We start from the raw sequence: 24,160 nt of genomic DNA on the forward strand, positions 1-24,160 counted from the left end.
CTTGAAGGGAAGCAAATTTATTTTGAGAAAAAGGAAACTCAGGTTACTGTATATGTTGGTTTCTCAAGAGTTCTCAGGAGGAGCTTGTGAGAAAAGACAAAGGGATTTTTGTGCATGCCTACGGCTAGATTACCTTCACGACCTGAATGTTACTCTACAACCACTGACGGGAATTTCTTCCTTCCCGGTTAGGTTATCATTCAATCAACGAACTTGACAGCTGACATCACATAGTTCCAATCCTCCTGCAGGTCTTAGATCAGAACTCATTTTACAAGATTACTAACAAGGCCATTTCTGCAACATAAAAACCGAACCGCAACCGAAAAGGACAGCAACATTCAGTTTTCAAATAATTTGTCACTGTAATTGGTCTAATATAATAATAGTAATAAAATAATTCCACACAGATGTGGCGAGACTGAGATAGTTGATTTATTGATACGAACATGTATATCTTGTACTGTTTATATCACAACACATAAGTTTCCAGCTGTCAGATGATAAAGCTGCACTTGGCACATTTTAAGCAGTTTATGTGGATGAGTGTGTATATGTTTCCAGAAACGGAAAATACAAGCTAACAAACAATACATACCATTGATGATGATCATATGAAAGACCGAACTAGATCAAAAAAAGACACAATTTCATTGAAACAACTTACAAACTCAGTTTAACAGTCACGTCACAGATTATTTTAAGGCATTGTGCTTTGCATTTAAAGATGTTTTCCTGTCAATCCTGACACTGAGAACATAAGCTGAAGAGCTTTAACCCACTACATCCCCAATGTAGGTTCCCTTTTCCCTTAAGACTTATGATTCCACAGCTGACAACATCAATGCAAACACAGCATTCATTTTTTGTGTTTCAGACCTTTCTCTTTTTCAAACCGGGCGATCCGATTGAAAATGTCCTGCAAGTTAGAGGGCAGCTCTTTCTTTGGGCCTCCCTCGGAGCTTCTCCTACCATTCTGGGAGGAATCCTCATGCCTCTTGGAATCTCTAGCGTGACCTTCTGATCGCCTTCCGTCCCTTTTCTCTACCTTCTCGGAGTGGTGGCTCGGGACATTGGCATACCTGTGGCCCTGCTGGTCAGATTTGCGGGAATACTCTGAACTGGTCGAGGAGGAGGAATGCCTCCTGGTACCACTGCGTGCGGGCTCCTGTGCGCTGCTGGACCCTGCCTCCGACTTTGTGTAGTGGACGGAGGGCCCTTTCTCGCGGCCGTTGACGTCGTGGTCTTTCGACCCCAATCGCCTATCGCTACGGGGCTCCCTCGCCTTGGTGGGCATGGCGGGGCCGCATTCGAAAAGGTCATCCTCAAACCTACCTCTGCTGTCATCCAGAGCGTCCACGATGGATGTGGAACCCAAGGAAAGGGACCTCTTAGCCTTGGCCTGGGAGGACTCGTCATCAAACAGCCCGGACACCGGGTGCTTCAGGTTCATGAAGGAGGCGGAGGTGTTGGCAGGTTCTGGGTACCACTCCTCCTCCTCCTCCTCCTCCTCCTCTTTTCCTCTCTCCTCCTCGTCGGAGAAACGTCCATGCCGTGAGGACGAGGTCCTCCGGTGGCGCTTTTTGTCGCTGTGAGATGAGCGCCGGTGCTTCCGTTTCTTTTTCTTGGATTTCCTTCGAGCGGAGGAAGATGAGGAAGAGGATGCAGAGCTCGAGGAAGAGGAGCTGGAAGACATTGACGAAGAGGAAGAAGACCGCTTTCTTTTACGTTTCATCCTAGAGAAAGAAAGTTACCCGATGTCATTTCTTGATGTAACTGCAACAACGACTTTAAAGATTTGTCTTTTTTTGATTGTGTTCCAGCACAGGAGCAGAACTCCAAGAAGAGATGGCAGCTCACCAAGTACCACAGGACGTAAATGCCCGATTAGATGAGGATAATATAAATCAATCAATAAGTAAAACATTCATCAGAATTCCTGTAGTTATGCTCTCTGGCTTTAGAAGTGTAGAAATACGGCATTCCAATTAGTCCATTCAACTACACTGGACTATTGCAACGCCCATATTTGTGTGAGTTTACCTTTTCTCCTCTTTTAAGATCTTACGCAATTTTTCTGCACTTGTCTCCACATTCTTAGTCTTTTCCAGCTCCTTTGCTGCCTCCTCTTCTTTCAGTTTAAGCGATTTCTTTAAAGCAGTCAATTATTACGGGAATATTGCAGCCATTTTCCAGCATTTTCAATCGCACATACATTTTATATTGGCACACACAGGAGAGTCGAAAGACATGCATTTAAAAGGACATTGGTTAAAAAAACATGGTTATTTCATTGTGAAAGTGATTGAATTTAGCACAGGTCAAGACAAGTATATTGAGGATATGTGAAAAAGGATATTTGCACAGAAAAACAAATTACAATCATTACACATAAGGAAGACGTTTGCAATCATTACACAAAAAAAGAAGAGACAGTTACCACAGGAAGGCACAAGAGTCAGTCAGCACACAAACCAGGGAACAAGTCGGTGTCGTCAGAGTTGTTGTCCAGAGACGGTAGTCATTGCGACCAGGCAGTCAGGGGGCAAGGTCCCATATCAAAGAGGCACATACACAAAAACAATACTTCATCAGTACTACTGGACACCTTATGCAGCCTTACCACAATGATCATAATGCCTACGTGCTAATGGCTCTAAAACTGATTAACACAGCAAATGTATTAGAGGTGGAGTTTAAATAACTAGCAGACTCTCTTGTTGCTCTGGACTCCCTAATATACTCTGGCTCACCTGGATGCGCATCTGGAGCTTGCGTAAGGCTTCGGTAGCATCCTGGAAGTGCTCGTCCAGCGTCAAAGCCTTCTTGTACAGCCCCTCTGCAGTGACCAGTTTCTCCTCTTCCTCCAGTCTAGTACAGAAAAGCACAGCCAATAGACTACGTGCACGACATGCTCTCTGTGCACTGGTTTGTTTCAGGTGGAGGCAGGTGTGTTTGAACCTGCGGCTATTGTTAATGTAATTAGTGTCTACACGGACCCGGTTGGGTGTTGCACTGGGGAGTCAGCACGTTACGATAAAGAAGGATTTATGCGTGTGTTAAAATTTTTATTATTAGGCAAACAGAATATTCAGAGTTGGAGTGATGATGTAAGGAGCAGAATATAACAGAAGATGTCATTACAACACAGTTAACATTCCACCGGAAATACATGAGCGTACAGGAAAAGCCTTTTGTGCACCTAGTCTATCGTACCAGTGTTTTGCAAATATGGTCAGTGAGTCTGCATACAGATCTGTTTTGCTGTAAATGTCGCTCTGATCGGCCAGTCTGTATTTTTAGCAAAGGATACAAACGCTATTATACTAGACTGTGACTAGGCCTGTCACGATAACAAATTTTGCTTGACGATAAATTGTCTCAGAAATTATTGCGATAAGCGATAATATTGTCGTTCTGAGAATTTTCCTCGGGAAGAGGTTGTGTTTTTTTTCCCCAACTGGGAAAACTGCAGCGGATGATTGTGTTTTAGATGCATATGCATGTTTGTTGTGTTGCCGCTTTTAATTGCGACTGTTTTCCAACAAATGCGACACACCGACTCGTACACGTTCAGTGGTTCACCACGGGCATTCGGTTTAAATCCGAAATGCTCCCACACTGCAGCTGTCGCGTTTGGCTTAGAAACCAATTCCATATTTTTTGTCTCCGCAACTAGCTTTCTCTCTGCTTAGTGCCTACCGGTATACTTCTCACGCGGCTCTTTAGCTGCACTGTGTGGTAGGCTACGCCAGTAGTTCCGCCTCCCCACACACCATGCGACTGACAAGTGACTGACATGAGGGTTCACTCATGGTTACTCTAAGGACCCGAGAGGGAGAGAGAGACGAGGAAAACAAACAAGCATGCAAATGGCATTTATCGTGGCCAGAAAAATTATCGAGCTAATTTTAATTATCATGCGATTAATTGATTTATTGAATATCGCGACAGGCCTAACTGTGACATCAGTGCACAATGCATCACTGTAAATGTAAATCAGGTTTCTCTTGCGTATACAAGTAATTTGGTCTCTGCATTTATCCCATCTGTGAATTTGTGAACACACAGTGAGGTGAAGCACACACTAACCCGGATCACTGGACTGCACTTCAGACAACAAGGTAGCCTCAAGTAGCTTACAATCTTACAGAAATATCCCTGCATATAGGCTAAGTGTAACTTCTAGTATGGAGCAGGCATAAATCGTTAAGTCAAACTAGTATATATGGTAAGGACTTTTCTAATAAACATGGTAATAATTAGCAGATTGCTATGGAATGGCCTTGAGTTAAATAGGCTAGTCAGCAGAAAGGTTGACTGTCAAAGTTGAGTTATTGACATTCTTATTCTGTGACAACTTCATAAGGTGAGGAGAGGTGTTTCTTGAAGTTGTATGCATTTTTGGACAGTATATCTAAAGAGGCTTTTTCAACTTATCAATATAACTCTATGGAATTCTAAAACTTTGAAGCTCAATATCTCAGAACTACTTAGAACGCAGATAGAACCTTATAATTCTAAAGGGGCCGATATGGCATGTGGTAGCAGTAGGTCCTGTTTGACTGGTTATGTACTGCACATCATGGAGTCAGATTCCAGTTCAACCTGTACTTACTGGCCTCCGCGTTCTACCAGAGTCTGGCAGAGGTACTTCTTCGCATTCCTGTGTGTCGGGCAGCTTTCCAGGGCTACTTCAAAGTCACTGATGGCCTTCACCAAACTCCCTTTAGTTGCATACCTAAGAACAAAAGCACCACCCATCACTATCACACTACCACATGATAATCCCAGTCATGATAATAATGATTATGATAATACATTGTGCCTTGGAGAAGAGGCAATATGTAAACCATATGTACCCAGTACTTAAAAGGTGAAGAACACTTACTGATGCAAAAAAAAGTATCTCGATTTCACAGACTACAAATTGTTTGTCCAATACAACCAAACATATGTTTTACATTTGCAGACGATAAAACTTGAATATGATATGATAAGAGATCCCTTGATAAAGGGACCAACCAGCAGTGAGATTCATTATTCAACACACCAGTAAGAGCAGATTTAAATGGTCAAGAATGCTTGGTGCATTTGGGTATGAAGAGACAATTAAAAAAAACTAATTAAACAATGTTGCTGTATGAGGCCAACAGATACATTCTTTAGCTCAGATACCTACAGTGCACCCCTGGCCACCAGAGCTTCCACATTGTTGGTATCTATTTCCAGAGCTTTGTTGTACTCATTCATTGCCTCAACATGGCGGCCAGATTTGAAGTGATCAACCCCGGCCTTTACGCTGGAGGGAAAAAAAATGGATTAATTCAGAGGAAATTCTCCAAAGCTGAGTAAATTAAGTGAAATGAATATGCAAATTAGGTCAAACAAAACTATTGGTTTAAGATGTCAAAAGAATATTTACAAACCATTTAAGAGCCCATGATGCAGACTGCTTCTTTCTAATGTTTACTGCAAAATCCTCCTCTTGGAAATGTTTGCTGAGGAGAATACACATGAAAAGTGCAGTCATGGTTTGGATCTGTGTGGATCTGGAAAACACCTGTTGACTGTGGAGAAGATAAACCCTCTTACCTCTGTAGTCCCCTCATCATTGAACAACACTTTGTCTCACGACTCAAGACTCCCAGCTTTGCGAGAAGAACATCCACGTTGGACGGGTTAGAAAACCCAAGGGAGCTTTCCAAGACTCTCTCATACGTTTCCGTACCATCACTGGCAACCCTCTCACCACGGCTGGATTAATGACATGCAAAACATCAGAACTGCTGTTTCAGTATTTCTCAGTTCAGCACATAGGACTTAAGCTACATATCCAAATAAGCAAGATATTAGCGGTCTATCTTACCAGTAGTGAATGGGAAGATCCTCTCGTGAAATAACACCAAGTTTAAGACTGCTGTGTCTTGGAGCAAGAGATGAGGGGTGCAGTGAGACTGTTAATTTCCCATGGTACCGGTCGACATCTTTCAGTCCAGCTAAAATGTTGCAACAATCAACACAAACATTGCTGAATATGATAGCAAGCATTGACACATAACATTTTCAGTGACCTGTATGCAATAAGTTAAGTGTTCGAGTTAGGTGGGAGCCAGTGGGAGCTGAGCTCCCATAGAGTGAGGACTGGCTCCCAATAAAGCAGTTACCTCAAATATCTGTGGGGGTCTCTGAAAATGCAGCAGTATAATATTTTAATTACATTACATTTTAATTTCCCTTTCACATATGGAGTAATATTGACGATAAAGATAAATAGCTTGACATGACGAGTAATAAGAGTAGCCTAAACGAACGTGTATAGGCCTAAAGCATCGTGAATGCAGCATGGCTGCACTTCACCACCTATAAGTGCAAACTATCAATTTGAGAGCTCAGTTGATCCGTTGATCCAAAGATTTCCATTCATTCATTTTTTAAAATTTAGATAGAGAATTTAAATAAACTTGAAGATGACTGGCTACCATGCCACCCAAACAGAAGCCACTTATAATGACGTCATGCTCAGACTTGACACGCTTCGGTTTTACTACCAAAACGCAAAAAATAGCTCCAGATAACGGCATAGCACCACAGATGCCTGACAGCTCTACTGTGACTGTAGCGGTAGATCAGTGTAAGTATGCATACAGTGTGTGTGTTTGTGTGTGTGTGTGTTTTAATGTGTGCGCGCACGCACAAGTGTTACACATAGCCTAACATAGCAGTCACGAAAGGCTTAATTGTAGACTATTTACTTGCACATCCATAGTTTTTTTTTGGAGACCCCCACAGAGATGAAACCATAACTCAAACCCTGAATAAGTTCATCTCAAACACACCTCTTATCAAATCTCCAACTTGATAATAAGAAAGAGGATCATCATGGTTCCCATTGGATGGGACATCTCTTATGGGACATAGGGCCTGCGGAGTTAAATGAAGTGAAATCTGTTATGAGCGACATATAGGAGAAAACCTGCTAGGATTTAACACAAACCATATCCCCAACAAGCCAAATAAACCTACAGTTAGCTCCAGGTCCTCAATGTCCCTCTCAATTTCACTGTAAGTACATATTAAGGTGACAAAGAACCCAAAGTCTCTGATGGAGTTGATTCGTCCAATTATGACATCTCCACGTTCTACATCCCTGAAAAATAGGTCCCTCCTTTCCTCAAAGGAAACCTCCATAAACTGTTCCAGAGGGGGCATGATGGCATAGGGTTCTGTAAATAAAGAACAGTGACATTAAACACACAGGCAATATGATCTAATTTACAATGAAGGGGAAATGATTATGTGGGTTACAGAACAGTAACAGGAGTCTTACCACAAGATGCATCCTGCCAGTCATCTTCCACTGGCACTGCTGACTTCCACAAAGGGGAAAATAACAAGTCTGCTTTCCTTGAAATAAACTGTTCAACGATGGTAGACCTGCTTGCATCTGCAACTTGTCTGAAAAATGAGTGATGGTGAGATACATTCTTAAAAGTCATGACCAAGCTAAGTTTACAATGGATATTTTAATTCATTTTTTTAAATTAATCTCTTCACCACATACCTTTCACAGACTGCTTTAGAGAGGTCAGATGCAATAGCAGTAAAGTCAGGGTTTTCATTTTGTTCACATGTTAAAAGGGACAGTAAACTTTCTCCATGGTAGGATAGAGACTGTCTCAACAAGTCTCTGTCCATGGTCAATCAGCTTTCCGTGTGGCTGATCTTAACATATTCTGCGAGACATAGCACACGATAAGTGACACGATAAGCAAACAGCAACATTATTATAAGCAAGCCACCAAGGACAATGGGTATGCTAACTTTATGTTACCGTTAAGGTTCATTCTTGTTATCTGGATCAACATAGCTTCTAAATCGAGTACCTAACCGAGTTACTTCCTCGCTATTGTCTTTGCAATCGATGTCAGTGTCAAATCTGGCGTGGTTACATCAATTCTGCGTAATGAAATATGTATATGTAACGTTAACGTTAACATTAGGTTCCCCAGAAGTTCAAATTTAGTTAACATTAGCCAATCTTGCTAGCCACTAGCAGCTACGCAAACATCAACTAGTTAATTTGCCAGTATGATCTGCATGCAATATAAGCTCAACACAAAGACAATACTATATTCGTAAAGTGTCTTTCTTTTGGAAATTAGTTTGTGCCATTGCTTACAGGTTTAAATCCGTTCTTATTACATTACGGACTGTGATCTTGGATCTTTACTGTTCAGTTTGTTGCGCGGAGTAGCGGAAGTGGTGTAATGCGTTACAGTTTTTTGGGTTCTGGTGGAAACATGAAACCGGCGTCGCAATCCAAAGACTAGGCCTACTCAACCACCAATTTATGTTCTTCAGCAATTAATGACATTCAGTTCCATACAACTTTAGGAAATTAACTTAATTGCATGTAATCATACAAACATTGGTAAAAACATGTATTTATCCTTAAAGCTATTGTTGGGAAGTTACCTTGATATTTCAAATAGCCTATGCTTATTTGGAATTCTGGTCCAGACCAGGTCAAATGACCAATTGATGGTCAAAGTTCCTCATATTCTCTCTGAGCTGGGAAATAGTAGGGGGCACAGGACGGCCTATGTGGGTTTCAAATGTTAATTTTTGGAGAGTGGTTGGACTGTCTTCTGGGGTCATTGAACATGAAGAAAATGATGTCTCCATTTTCCCCCACCTGTTTCAACCCTATTTTTCTAATACAGTTACACAATAATTAACACGCAATTAACACAATAAATTTCACCTAAATCACTGGCTATATTGAATGAAGTTCACAAAACAGTTATTTTCAGGTATGATTGTAGCCTATTCATTTGTACATATGTTTCAGAATACAGAATATCCTTTTTTTAATGTATTTTGTCACATAAGGCTTAAAATGAAACATTAGATTTGTGAAAATAATAATAATAATTCTACTTTTCAGGTGATTTCATTTCTGCAATTTTGCAGTTTTTTGACATGTCCCTTTTTTGCATTTGTGTGTATATGACTTGTTGCTTTGACTTGAAACTAGGCTTCATTATGTTCTGGCTCAAAGCAGAACATCTCTGTGGACAAGTTGAGCGCACTGTCTCTGGTCTAATGCTTGATGTTGGTCTTTCCACTACCCAGCGCATAAAGGCGCACAAAGGCATACGCTTTGTGGATATGGCGTTCAGCGTCATAAGTGTTCAATTCAAATTTCCATGTTTTTTTCATCTGAGCAGCAATGGCATCAGCAGTATAAGCAGTATAAGCACTCTCAAATAACTTTTGGATGTCATCATTAGTTTTCTTTGACATCACTTTGTCTATGGCAGCATCACACACACTGGACAAACATACATCTGGGTCATAACGTTGCTTTGATTATGAACATGATTATGCTCTTGATGGCTTTTGATACTGAAGTAGATGTTGTGGACTTCTCTTGCTTTCAGGCTGAAGCAAGGCTGACAAACTCAATATCTGATGCAAACATTATGTTCTTGCTTTTCAAATGCGTTACCCTCGTCATATCTCTTTTTACCACATTGAACATTCACGTTTCACGTTGAAAGTGGCATCATGAAGGCGCTCTTCTGACAGAAGAAGTGAACGAGTTTCACTAGATGGACTTGACACAGTTGTAGGTGTTGGTGCAGGTTCATAAGATGGTCTACCATGTCTTTTCTGAAGACACTGAGTCCTACCTGCTCACATGCTTTCTGGTAGTGAATCTGCACCAAATTTTATGTGTATGATTGACCTGGCATTCTCTGGGGGTATGCCAAGTTTCGTAGAATTTCATCCATGGGGGGGGTCTAAAAAAATGTAGGTTATGTGTACATTTAGTGGCTGTACACTCATTGGCCTGTAGATGGCGGTGCACACATATACACATGCACACACACACACAGGTACGCACATACTATCGGTATTAGAATGGCCGATACATAATTACAAATTTAGTAGCATTAAAAGAAAGCCAAATATTCATCATCATCATCCTGGCTGCATTTCCAGTATTGGCGATAAGTAGTCGTTTGTCCACTAGATGGCGCATAGTTGCAGTGAGACGTAATTTTGTTGGAAGTTAAAAGTGGGTTGGAAAAACAATAGACGCTTCCTACAAGGACTGTAGTTTACCGCAGAGAACGTCTAATAAGGATAGGACGATGTTCACATGAAATGTAATTCCCATTTCTTCTTGAAGCCGAAATAAATCTGAGAATGTTTATCGGACATGCTTGGTTTTTACTGCAGGTACGTTAATCTTATAATATCAATAAGGACCTAGGTACAATAATGTTACCGTTAGCTTTGGTTGAGTGATGGAGGCCAATTTGAGTGCATTGTAGAAAACTATAAATGCGGATATACCAAGCAAATTGATAGCAGCACTGTAATTGTATCTTTCGACTGTCATTTGTTGCACGTGCTACAAAAATCATTCTGTGCAATGGAAGATTTACCAACGTTACACCGGTCTGATACAGTTTTGCCTATACATGCGTGAGACTGAGACGCCTGTTTATTTGTTTGAAGTGCGTGCAGGGTGTGAGAGGGGAATCGATGTGCTTTGATTCCAGTTTGGTAATTGTAGTCTGTGAGATTAAAAAGCACGTGTGTGTGAAGTATCCAAACAATGACACCTTCATTTCATTATGGCTGCTTTAGCAACACACCTTAAGCTACTGTGTAGTGGGTCCCATTTAGAAGTGGCTACTTCATTCGCGCTTTCCTTGACTCATGGAGCTGCGTGAATTTTATTACAACTTTTCGCACGATATGGCAGTTTAAGTCCGCTTGATACTTTCAAGAGTGGGGGATGGAGTAAAAGATGGAGACAAATTGATTAGTGTGATTTAAGGATGCGGAAAGGATGTACAGGACTGAGCGGCGGTCATATTTTGTACCGCTATGCGGTACATCTAGTTTTCTTTACACTCATATAGAAGGCCTACAGACATCAGCTGATGCTGGCTCTGCTCTTTGTTCCTTTCAAATGGGTGTCTAAAGCAGCTGGTTGAGCAGGCTACTCAAGTGCACTAATGAATTTATTAGTTTAATGAATTGATTAGAATTGATAGGTATTATTTTTTGACTATTTTGAGCATTTTAGACTTAATTTCTTGCTAAAGAGATCAACCATCACCCTAATAATTGTTTTATAATGTTATATTGTGTATGTGGACCCCTTTGGCACACTACCTTGTAGAATATATCTGCTTTTTGGCACCAAACCTATGCTACAATACCAGAAATGTGAGGTTTATGGACAACACCAATACCAAATTTGACCTTTTTTGAATTTGACCTTTGATTAGGGTCACTAAAACCTTCAAGAAAACCTGCTTTAAAAATGTGATGATAACAGACATTGTAAATATGAGTAGGCCTACAGATTGCTGTATCAGGAAATTAAGTTTGTGGTCCAGTATTATTTATCGGCATGTGCCATCAGGAAGTACATGATCCTGGCATGAGGGCATGCTTGTGAATGTGTATGGTAGGTAGATTTTACGGTGTAAACATTTTTCAATCCCTCCTCTAGTGGCATACTTCCTGATGCCACATGCCAATTTAACTCATTATTGCACAAACATAACTATACTGTGATGGACTGGAGCCAGCAGCAGTATTGCCTGATGTACACAGTTAAGGATTACCACCATATTATCAAACATGTCACACAATGACAGTACACCTACTCAGCGAGACCTAAAATAAACCTATTATTGCTTCATAGCGCATTGCAGAACACATAACGTATCGCCAGTAATATGTTCTATGAATGCAGTATTTTTATTTTGTCACTGTAAAAGCAGGACTACATTTAGGATAATGAACTCCTGCATGTGGCTAGGATGCTGACCCCCAAGCATACACCACTTAATAGGACCATAACATGTGTCTGGACATTGTGTTTGTCATTATTTAGAAACTGTACTTCTTTAATGAGTTTAATGAGTTATCTATTTATTTTTGAATGAAAGGTACTAGGATGTAGGAAAAACTGATTCATATTTAGGAGCCAGGAAAATAATTCACTCTCTGGGGAATGGCATTGTCTTAAAGAATTCACTCCTCAACAGGTTAAATTCAGCTCAAGTCTTTAGTCAATTGTAAGTCAATCTAATTCTTACTTGCAGCAACATGTGCATAAAGCAGTAGCACAAACATTTGAACTGATCATAAGTGAGAACTCACTAAGATGATAAATGTAAGAATGAATAGTTGATAGTGTCTTCACTGTAAATCGCTTATGATCACAGAGACGTATGCCTTCTGTTTTCAGTCTCATCTCATACCAAGGTGTTGAATTTCAGGCCATTGGCAAAGTGCAACATGGCATGAATTCCATCAACATACACTTCTTAGCAAGGCTAAGGCAGAAAGCCCTCTTAATGAATGTGTCTAAATAATCATTTTAAAAAAACGAAATTCCCTATACTTCTGCATTATTCTCTTTGCTTGAAAATATCAATCATTTTTCATTTTTTAGTTTTTTTTCCCCTCTTTCCATTAAGGTCAATTTCAATGATTTGTAACTGATAGAGCTGTGAAATGTGTATAATTTGATGGGTCCTGAATAAGATAACTTAGAGAATGAATATAATAACTTTTTGAAATTACAATTTGTCGGTGACACCAGTTAGTCAATCACAGCTTTAAATTCAGTGTAGACAAACACTACTGCTACTCGAAAGTTGATACTTACAGAACCAGCTTTGTAACATTCTGCAGCACCTTTTGTTTTCACAGAACAGAACAGAAAAGGATGTTAACATAGTAACGCCTTCTCACAAAGGTACTGTACACAAATCAATGCAGTCATACTGAGTTACGAGTTTGGAGTAGAAGAAAGCTGATTGATTCAGGCTGACACGTATTAATATCATAAGCAAAATGTTTCGATTTATGTTTCTGTTCTACTTGTTCGCATCACCTGGTTCATCCTGTAAGTGTTACAAACTAAAACTTTTTTATTGCTGTGCTGGCTTTCATTCAGTAGATCTCTCATTATTGGGGACAGCATTCTAACATTGTGGAGGATAGGTTGTGTTAAAAGATATATTGTGTTTGACACCCATGTTTGGCTAAACTGGTCATGATCATTTAACAAGCATATTGTGTTTGAATTACATCGTATTTTTATTATGCTCTTAAGTATAAGGATATATACTCTTTTGATCCTGTGAGAGAAATTTGGTCTCTTCATTTATCCCAATCCGTGAATTAGTGAAACACACACAGCACATAGTGAACACACGGTGAAGCACACACTAGCCTGGTGCAGTGAGCTGCCTGCTACAGCGGCGCTCGGGGAGCAGTGAGGGGTTAGGTGCCTTGCTCAAGGGCACTTCAGCCGTGGATGTGATGTGGGCATGGGAGAGCAGTGCTCAACCACTTCCCCCTCCCACATTTTCCCTACTGGTGTTGATGATTATCCTGATGACTTTTAGGCTAGATAAAACCATCACTGAATTGAGTGGTACGCAGGCCCGGGGTGGGTAATCGGGAGAATCGGGAGAATTCCCGGTGGGCCGCTTCACTTTTGGGCCGGTCGAGGAAAAAAATATTGACATTTGTCACGTTAGTCTAACTTCTCTTAAAGTAGGCTACACGTTCCTCATTCTGTGCATGGCACCGTTGCCTCTGCATGGGTTGTAGCCTACCGTGTGAGGGAGTTCTCCCCTCCCAAAAAGAGTTGGTTGGGTCCATTTAGCCCGTCTTTTCCAAAAAAGTTTTCTCAGATACGGATAGCCGGGCCGGCCCTACAGTACAGTAGCCATAAGCGTCAGGGATGGTAGAAAGAGGCCAGGAGGGACTGAAACGGCCAGGTAGATGCTGCTAAATGTGCCAAGCTTCTAGATTAGGCCTACAGACAAAAGGTAAAGAGAGATAGCTATAGGCAATGATTATTAGCAGTTATTGGGCTAATATTGGACGTTTGTAACGTTGTCAAGCTATTTGCAAGCAACATATTACATTTCTTAAAATATTAGCCTTTTGTATCCGATTCATAGACTTTGCAGTATGCAAATATTAATAACAAAACTGAAGTTTGATCTGTGTAGGCCTATGCGGTAAAAATTGTAGCCTCTGGGCAGCAGATCAGCAGTCGACCACTGAAAATGATGAGCCCGAAATTAGTGATAAGGAGGCCATGACTACAGGGACAAGTAGAGAGGATAAATTAAATTTATTTAATGTAAGAAAGAGCCAAATATGTATGCTACATGATGAACCTATATGCCTTGTTTGCTTAAAAGAGGGTGTAGTAAAGGAGTAGGCTAAATCACCAAACAACAATATAGCCTACCCATGCAAAAAACATGTAGCCTAAACATTAGTTCAGCGTCTTTGTGGAAGCGTGGGATAGGCTACATTTCAAAGGCTTTCTTTCTTTCTGTCTTTCTTTCTGTTTTTGTTAACTTGTGGAATAGTGGAATATTTTTGTTAACTTCTCAGTTGAAGTGAATTAATATAACCTTTACACATTTGTTGAACCATGGTACTAATAAAAACTACAGGATAGTAAGAGCTGAAATGTTGCTTCATTTATCCAATTTCCACCACTATGGAAAACGTGGGCCGGTCTTGCCTGAAACTCCCGGGCTGAAAAGTGGCCCCACTCCGGCCCTGGTGGTACGGTCTGAATGCTTCCATCTGCCCGATGGCAGGAGGGTGAAGAGGCTGTGATTGGGATGCCTGGGATCGGAGGGGATCGGCTTAGCCTTCTTTCTGTAGCACTGGCTCTAAAGGTCCTGGATGGTTGGCAGTGCGAGTAATTAAACTTACTCGTGCAGTGCCCGTTCAAACATGCTATTCCTGTAGAACAGTGTTTCTCAAAGTGTGGTCCGGGGACCACTAGTGGTCCGCAAGCTATCCCAAGTGGTCCGCGAGCAGACATGGTCAAATATAATATAGATGAGTTGTTTGCAATATTGAACCAACTTGTATGTAAATTCAAACAGCAACATGCCTATGCAAGCTACGCCAGTTTAAATCATATGAATCCTTTGACACAATAAGCAAGGTGAGTAGGCCTATTATAATCATATGAATCCTTTGACACAATAAGCAAGGTGAGTAGGCCTATTATAATCATATGAATCCTTTGACACAATAAGCAAGGTGAGTAGGCCTATTATAATATACTGCTGAAGTATGTCTACTCTTCTTTTTTAGCTACAGTAGGTGGTCCGTGAGGTTTTTTTTATTGGTTAAGTGGTCCTTGGTCTGAAAAAGTTTGAGAAACACTGCTGTAGAAAACCCGTAGCCCAATTACATGCCTGCAGGTATGCCTGCTTTAAAGATAGGATGATAGGGAAAAACATCATTCCAGCTAAGCATTCAGAAATGAATACTGCATATTATATTACAGTAATTTCCAGTGTTTTATGCAAGTTAAAAAAAACAAAACCATATTAATACTTTTTGACCATCAACAATCGTTTATCGCCTGTAACTCTGTGATAAAAGGGCATAACAGGAAGAGATTTGGCTGACAGATGGAGATTAACATGCTATTTTGTCCAAATGATGTCTGTCTATCACCATTGCACTCAGAGAAAACTGGAATGTTTCATTTGTCCCCCGTTTCAATCGTCCCAAACAAAATCAACCGAAGCATGCTCAGGTGACGTGCGAGACGAGGCACTGTCGCTCATCTGTCCATCATTGTACATGGCCCAAGCAATTTGATTCAAACAGCTCTCAGGCATATAAGAGTCTGTAAAACTGATGCAGGGACCTATAACTAAAATTGGTGCCCTGGTCTGTTAAGATATGGTACTTTCACCCTAGAAACAGATAGCTGGCTATCTGTCTAGCGTTGGTGTTTGTCAGTGGAAAAGCTTTAAGGTATCTTATGGCATAATCACAGATCACTCATCTGTGGCCTGCTCTGCTTTTCTCTATTGGGCCAACCATGTCCATAGCAATAGGGGAGGGATGAAGGATACAGGGCCGTAGTTGTGATATACCTTGTGGGGGACATGCCCCCCGCCCCCCATATTCAGCTATGCTTAAAATGTCCCCCCAATATAAAGACATAAATTGTTATACTACAATAGCATTTCATTCACTGATGTCCAAATAATCACTAACTAAACTTGTCAGTGGTTAACTAGAATATATTCTATACATAACTATCCAACAGCCCATCACATAAAGTTAGGATCAGTTTAGCTTCCCATCAATTGTTAATGGGACATTTACTGTAATGTTGTAACACCGTACTAGCACTTCATTACAGCAAGGACATGGTCGAAATTGTAACACAAACATCTATTGTCATTTTGCGCTAGAAATATAATTATGGAGAGAAATAATATTTGGCTAAATGTGTCATAATTGCATGAAAATGAAACAAACATTTTTTTTTGTGAAAGCGGGTTGGTATGCAACTGTTATCAATCAACTATTGCTATTGATGCTATCATAAGTTATCTGAAAAGTTGTCACACTGCACTGTGAACAGGGCCTACATGAGATTAGTAAATCTGTCTTGATTTGCCACTCAGATCAGAAATGGTTTGTTGACTATTCCTGAACACCATACAAGAAAGTAGTTGTAGTTGTAAGAAAGTTATAGTAATTGTAGTTGTAAGAAAGTTATAAGAAAGTAGAAAGTTGGCCTACTGGCCTGAGATGTTAACTGACATTTAAGGCAAGTCTTGCAGTTGTCAAAACCTGTCCAGTGTCTTTTGATGCCCCAAGTGACCAGCTCTGCACACTGTGCTCCATCTTCAAAACAGTGCTCCTTACAGAGTGTGGAACCAACTGCTCACCTTCCTCACTGATGCGAAACAGCTGTCCTCAATGTGACACTCTCCCTATCCTTGTATCCTTGCATGTATCTTTTTGTGTGTTTTCATTAGTGTGTGTGTGTGTGTGCATGCATAGTGTACAGCAGTGGTTCTTAAACTTTTTGTCTGGCGACCCCACAAAAAAGTATGGCGAGGTCTGGCGACCCCACTTTCCCCAAACCCATTCTAAGTCCTTACTCAAATACCCCCCTCAAACGTTAACAACTAAATCAAGCAAAAACTAGAAAGCAAAGTCATTTGTTTTATTTACTCCATATGAACAAGAACCGAGAAAACCAAACAATCACGATTAAACAAGTGTAGGCTGCCGCCATATCAGATCAGAGCGATATGTGCGTAGCGCGCGCACACACACATACACATGCAGCATTAGGCCTACAACGTTACATTAATTATATTTATGGCGATAACAATAACAATATATTTTTATTTCCCTTTTCTGGTTTACTATCTTTAACAATTTCAATGGGAAGGGTGGGCATGCTTCCGTGAACATAGCAAGTTAATTCTAGGAGGAATGCTGCATACGGCGACACGGAAATGTTCCTCCACGGTGCTGAGCCGACATCTGTATTTTGAGAAGTCGTTTCATTTTGACAGGTTTTAAGCTCTCATTCGCCAGAACATCGCCGCAAATCACACATTGTGGGTGGTCGAGGTTATCTTTAACTTGGCAAGTGAATGCATATTTCAGAAATTCTTTCTGATAAAGCCGACGCGCCGTTTGTTCTTTTTTATTCTCACCGGCCTGTAGACTTGTCCCATCTGAGGATCACGGAGGAGTAGACACACTGGTAGATGGCACTTCCGAGCTTTTGTTTAATTTTTTAAGCAGCCACCTGTCCATTTTGGCTAGTAGGCTATCTATGTCTTTTGTTTTGTTTTACTTAAAATAGCGGGAACAAGTTGAGTTTGCATAGTGGGAGCAGATAGTTATATTGTTTCTATCAGCGGACCAGTAGCCCATAGGCTGAACCAGATCTCGTTGAAAGACGAAAACATTTCTCTCTCTTCTCTTAACTGCGTGTAAATAAGAAAAAGGCAGAAAAGGCCAATATTATTTTCCTTTGTTTCACCTAATAATAATTTCAGACTGAATACAGAAAATAATTGGCGACCCCACGGAAGTTTTTGGCGACCCCTAGTTTAAGAATCACTGGTGTACAGTCACTAAATGTACACATATATTAATTTATTGTATGGTCCCCATGAACGGAATTCCTGGAGGTCAATATACAAAAAAAATGTATCATCCTGGCCCTACGCTTCTCGAGATATTCACAGAAAACTGTGTCCGGCCATCTACAGGCCATTTGGTGTACAGTCACTAAACACATAAATTAATTTATTGTATGGCACCCCATGAATGGAATTCCATGAAACTTGGCATGCATTCAGAGGGTGTCACAATGATCCTACACTTTCAATTTCATGCAGTTTTGACCATGTCAGTCAGAGATACCTGAGATACATGAGTGGTTATGGGATGGGTTGACATGGCCCCATAAGACCAACATACAAAAAAAGTGGTCCTCCTAGACTCTATGGTTCTCGAGATATTCACAGAAAACTGTGTCCGCCCTACTCTCCTTTCGGGGGGTCCAGTCTGGCATGGGGGGGGTCACGGATCAAAACAAAAAACAATGGATTCCGTGTCATCCTTGTGGGGCTACATGCCCACCAAGTTTCGTGCAGCCCGCTCTTTCAGTGTCCCGGGAATCATTGACACAAAATTACTTCGACGGTCATAAGAAACAGAGTGTACACATTGTTATCCTTATTTGGTTTACCAAACTTCTTTGAGTACTTCTGTGTAAAATAAAAAAGTGTGAAATGGAGGGGTAATGAATTCTGCCATGATATTGTCCCTGCATCGGTTTCCCATTTGTATCTAACTAATACACTTTTCCTTGACAGCATCCACCACTACCACTAACCCAAATGAATCTACTACCGGAGCTATAGGAACTGCACAACCACAACCCATAACACAACAATTCCCATCCAATGCCACCAACACAGCTGAATCCACTACTGAAGCTACAGAATCTACAACAACTCTGGGGATGACTACATCAACCACCTCTCCTACCACTACATCAACCACCTCTCCTACCACTACTGAAGTTGCAGAATCTATAACAACTCTGGGGATGACTACATCAACCACCTCTCCTACCACTGCTGAAGTTACAGAATCTACAACAACTCTGGGGATGACTACATCAACCACCTCTCCTACCACTACAGCAACCACCTCTCCTACCACTACTGAAGTTACAGAATCTACAACAACTCTGGGGATGACTACATCAACCACCTCTCCTACCACTGCTGAAGTTACAGAATCTACAACAACTCTGGGGATGACTACATCAACCACCTCTCCTACCACTACATCAACCACCTCTCCTACCACTACTGAAGTTACAGAATCTACAACAACTCTGGGGATGACTACATCAACCACCTCTCCTACCACTGCTGAAGTTACAGAATCTACAACAACTCTGGGGATGACTACATCAACCACCTCTCCTACCACTACATCAACCACCTCTCCTACCACTACTGAAGTTACAGAATCTACAACAACTCTGGGGATGACTACATCAACCACCTCTCCTACCACTGCTGAAGTTACAGAATCTACAACAACTCTGGGGATGACTACATCAACCACCTCTCCTACCACTACATCAACCACCTCTCCTACCACTACTGAAGTTACAGAATCTACAACAACTCTGGGGATGACTACATCAACCACCTCTCCTACCACTACATCAACCACCTCTCCTACCACTACTGAAGTTACAGAATCTACAACAACTCTGGGGATGACTACATCAACCACCTCTCCTACCACTACATCAACCACCTCTCCTACCACTACTGAAGTTACAGAATCTACAACAACTCTGGGGATGACTACATCAACCACCTCTCCTACCACTACATCAACCACCTCTCCTACCACTACTGAAGTTACAGAATCTACAACAACTCTGGGGATGACTACATCAACCACCTCTCCTACCACTGCTGAAGTTACAGAATCTACAACAACACTAGGGATGACTACATCAACCAACCCTCCTACCAGTACAAGTACAACTGCTGAAACAACATCAACCACCCTCTTAACAACTACACCTACTACATCAACCACCCCTCCTACCAGTACAAGTACAACTACTGAAACAACATCAACCACCCTCTTAACAACTACACCTGCTACATCAACCACCCCTCCTACCAGTACAAGTACAACTGCTCAAACAACATCAACCACCCTCTTAACAACTATACCTGCTACATCAACCACCCCTCCTACCAGTACAAGTACAACTGCTGAAACAACATCAACCACCCTCTTAACAACTATACCTGCTACATCAACCACCCCTCCTACCAGTACAAGTACAACTGCTGAAACAACATCAACCACCCTCTTAACAACTACACCTGCTACATCAACCACCCCTCCTACCAGTACCAGTACAGCTGCCCAAACAACATCAACCACCCTCTTAACAACTACACTTACTACATCAACCACTCCTCCTACCAGTACAAGTACAACTGCTCAAATGACATCAACCACCCTCTTAACAACTACACCTACTACATTAACCACCCCTCCTACCAGTACAAGTACAACTGCTGAAACACCAACTACCTATCCTACCACTAATACACCTGTTACATCAACCACCCCTCCTACCAGTACCAGTACAACTGCTCAAATGACATTAACCACCGTCTTAACAATTGCACCTACTACATCAACCACCCCTCCTACCAGTACAAGTACAACTGCTCAAACAACATCAACCACCCTCTTAACAACTACACCTGCTACATCAACCACCCCTCCTACCAGTACAAGTACAACTGCTGAAACAACATCAACCACCCTCTTAACAACTACACCTGCTACATCAACCATCCCTCCTACCAGTACCAGTACAGCTGCCCAAACAACATCAACCACCCTCTCAACAACTACACCTACTACATCAACCACTCCTCCTACCAGTACAAGTACAACTGCTGAAACAACATCAACCACCCTCTTAACAACTACACCTGTTACATCAACCACCCCTCCTACCAGTACAAGTACAACTGCTCAAACAACATCAACCACCCCTCCGACCAGTACCAGTGCAACTGCTCAAATGATATCAACCACCCTCTTAACAACTACACCTACTACATCAACCACCCCTCCTACCAGTACAAGTACAACTGCTGAAACAACATCAACTACCCTCTTAACAACTACACCTGCTACATCAACCACCCCTCCTACCAGTACAAGTACAACTGCTCAAACAACATCAACCACCCTCTTAACAACTACACCTGCTACATCAACCACCCCTCCTACCAGTACAAGTACAACTGCTGAAACAACATCAACCACCCTCTTAACAACTACACCTACTACATCAACCACCCCTCCTACCAGTACAAGTACAACTGCTGAAACAACATCAACCACCCTCTTAACAACTACACCTGCTACATCAACCACCCCTCCTACCAGTACAAGTACAACTGCTGAAACAACATCAACCACCCTCTTAACAACTACACCTGCTACATCAACCATCCCTCCTACCAGTACCAGTACAGCTGCCCAAACAACATCAACCACCCTCTCAACAACTACACCTACTACATCAACCACTCCTCCTACCAGTACCAGTACAACTGCTCAAATGACATCAACCACCCTCTTAACAACTACACCTACTACATCAACCACCCCTCCTACCAGTACAAGTACAACTGCTGAAACAACATCAACCACCCTCTTAACAACTACACCTACTACATCAACCACCCCTCCTACCAGTACAAGTACAACTGCTGAAACAACATCAACCACCCTCTTAACAACTACACCTGTTACATCAACCACCCCTCCTACCAGTACAAGTACAACTGCTCAAACAACATCAACCACCCCTCCTACCAGTACCAGTGCAACTGCTCAAATGATATCAACCACCCTCTTAACAACTACACCTACTACATCAACCACCCCTCCTACCAGTACAAGTACAACTGCTCAAACAACATCAACCACCCTCTTAACAACTACACCTGCTACATCAACCACCCCTCCTACCAGTACAAGTACAACTGCTGAAACAACATCAACCACCCTCTTAACAACTACACCTGCTACATCAACCATCCCTCCTACCAGTACCAGTACAGCTGCCCAAACAACATCAACCACCCTCTTAACAACTACACCTGCTACATCAACTACCCATTCTACCAGTACAAGTACACCTAAACCAACTACATCAACCGACACAACTACATCTGTGCAAATCACACCAGAGAAATCTACACTAAGCCCCTCCACTGCACTTCCTCAGAGTATGACTGCACATGCAAACATAATACAGCCATTCATTTCTTACAGTTCTGATGAAGAAAATATAAAGTGTCCTCTTTCTGCTTTCAACAGATTTAACATCTGTCTTCGGAAATCTCATGTTAACTTCTGTGGTTGAACTTAACAATGACACAGCTATAATAGTAATGGAACAGGTGATAACTTCAGTATTCTAAATTCTTTGTTTTTCAATATACCAAATATTATATAAATCTAATGCGACTATTCATATGTGGAAATACATTGATACATAACAATTTTAAATATAAAATTATAATAAATTCAAAATATTTTTTTTTATATATATATTTTAAAAAAAATACATGGAAATAATCATTGCACACCTCCTGTAATGTAACATTATGATGTAAAAATCAATTTTGGTATGACTGCGCTATTTGTATAATGTGTCATAGTATCCATTTTGTCTTTATCTGTTTAATGTAGACTTTGAAGTGTAGAAGTTGTTATTCTGAAGTTAATCCAAAATGTTCATTTGTTCTGTAATAGTAATACATTTCTTCTTTTTTTCAGTTTGAAAAGTACCTTCAGACACAGAACATCACTGTGAAGATTAAAGTGAAACATGTGGAGCAAGTTGGGGGCAATGAGTAGGCTAGGCTAGTTGATAAGGACAGTCAATCAGAGTTTTTCTTGAAGAGCTGAATGACCTGTTATCTGTGACTTGCATTGAGTATAATGTCTTATCATATATATAGCAGGGGATGTGAACTTCCATAGATATTGCAGAGAATAATTTTACCAAGGATTTCCTTACTCTTTTTGACACTGGCGAGTCACGCTGCTTTTCATAATTTTATGTAATGTTTAGTTCAGTGTATGTATGTGCTTGGCTAATTGAACTAATTCACAGTTTATAGATGCTATCTTCATTCTTATAGTCTTTGTCTATAATTTTTCAGCTATCATGTTTCCTCATCTATACACATGTTTGCTAAGCATAGACATTATTTTTAATAGTTTTGTCCATATCGGGATACTATTTGTCTATTGTGGCTGATTGGCCTGCCTTTAAATCTGTGACAGAATTCTCCAGGTGGCCAGAAGGGCTTCCTGGTTGGTCTGTTTAATGACAACATGATGTGCACAGTTCACAATCTTTGTCCCATGGACGTTTATTTTTATTATTATTATTATTGTTATTATTATTTGTTAATTTGCTTGTTAATGCCTTGATGTCTGTGTGTGGAGCACTTTGGGTTGCACTCTGTGCATAAAAAATACGCTATATAAATAAAACACTTCAGCCTCACTCAGCATACAGGAGCCTCACTCAGCGTACAGGTGCAAACTCCCTCGGCCACACATCTCTAAGGGCCTTAACATCTCACCAACTGGCCCTCTCAGATTTGTGGGTGTTTTCTGATGTATCCATGTCCCCATGGCTCAAAACTAGACGGAGTATTAGGGCCACACATGAAGAAAAAAAATATTTTTGCCATGGCGAGATTAAACTCGACATGTTGACTTTAAAGTCGACATTAAACTCGACATTTCGAGAATAAAGTTGAAATGTCATATCGAATTTAATCTCGACGTATCGACTTTAAAGTCGACATGCCGACATTAAACTCGAAATACAGTTTAAAACATATACAGTTTAAGCTATGTAGCCTACACTAACACACAATATGTGACATGAATAATAGGCCTACTTCAAATAGGTGTTCAGATAGATTTCTAGATTGCAGATATTCAGATATTGCGTCTTCTGTTAACTCATTGCCATCATCGTGAAGCGCTGTATCTCGCGGTTACCATGCACTATTATATAGCTAGAATAATACATGTTTCCAATGATATAATGTTTCTATAGTAGGCTACAAAATGTTATTTCACTCTGTTTTACGTGGGTAAGGCCACCGCACATCCAAATAACTGCCCTTCATGA

General features: G+C 40.9%; 2 protein-coding genes across 6 annotated transcripts in view; one reads left to right on the forward strand and one right to left on the reverse strand.

Moving 5' to 3' along the window:
* Positions 1 to 413: 413 nt before the first annotated feature.
* The window catches only part of ttc14 (tetratricopeptide repeat domain 14), a 35,400-nt gene continuing 11,653 nt past the window's right edge, over positions 414 to 24,160 (reverse strand). The window contains exons 1-13 of one of the 5 annotated variants that reach the window (XM_076277929.1): positions 8,183 to 8,285; positions 7,565 to 7,736; positions 7,331 to 7,458; positions 7,027 to 7,226; positions 6,840 to 6,924; positions 5,870 to 5,999; positions 5,596 to 5,757; positions 5,430 to 5,501; positions 5,183 to 5,302; positions 4,619 to 4,741; positions 2,754 to 2,871; positions 2,044 to 2,150; positions 414 to 1,736 (exon numbers count right to left, since the gene is read on the reverse strand). In XM_076277929.1, the coding sequence (XP_076134044.1) occupies positions 860 to 1,736; positions 2,044 to 2,150; positions 2,754 to 2,871; positions 4,619 to 4,741; positions 5,183 to 5,302; positions 5,430 to 5,501; positions 5,596 to 5,757; positions 5,870 to 5,999; positions 6,840 to 6,924; positions 7,027 to 7,226; positions 7,331 to 7,458; positions 7,565 to 7,698 (2,256 nt within the window). In that variant the 5' untranslated portion in view covers positions 7,699 to 7,736; positions 8,183 to 8,285 and the 3' untranslated portion in view covers positions 414 to 859. Of the gene's footprint in view, positions 1,737 to 2,043; positions 2,151 to 2,440; positions 2,872 to 4,618; positions 4,742 to 5,182; positions 5,303 to 5,429; positions 5,502 to 5,595; positions 5,758 to 5,869; positions 6,000 to 6,839; positions 6,925 to 7,026; positions 7,227 to 7,330; positions 7,459 to 7,564; positions 7,737 to 7,834; positions 7,977 to 8,182; positions 8,286 to 24,160 lie in introns of those variants that run through there. The other 4 variants (XM_076277932.1, XM_076277930.1, XR_012985894.1 and 1 more) reach the window with 4 other exon arrangements.
* On the forward strand, positions 12,799 to 23,526 carry LOC143116664 (uncharacterized). Its single transcript, XM_076277928.1, has 4 exons — positions 12,799 to 12,949; positions 18,744 to 22,229; positions 22,321 to 22,403; positions 22,783 to 23,526. Exons 1-4 carry the CDS (start codon positions 12,898 to 12,900, stop codon positions 22,861 to 22,863), a joined length of 3,702 nt encoding a protein of 1,233 aa, XP_076134043.1. The 5' UTR covers positions 12,799 to 12,897; the 3' UTR covers positions 22,864 to 23,526.

This window comes from Alosa pseudoharengus, unplaced genomic scaffold (genome assembly GCF_046254945.1).
Source record: "Alosa pseudoharengus isolate Yale_2024_CS ecotype anadromous, Long Island Sound unplaced genomic scaffold, YU_APseudo_1.1 YU_APseudo_1.1_scf_11, whole genome shotgun sequence".
Lineage (NCBI taxonomy): Eukaryota > Metazoa > Chordata > Actinopteri > Clupeiformes > Clupeidae > Alosa > Alosa pseudoharengus.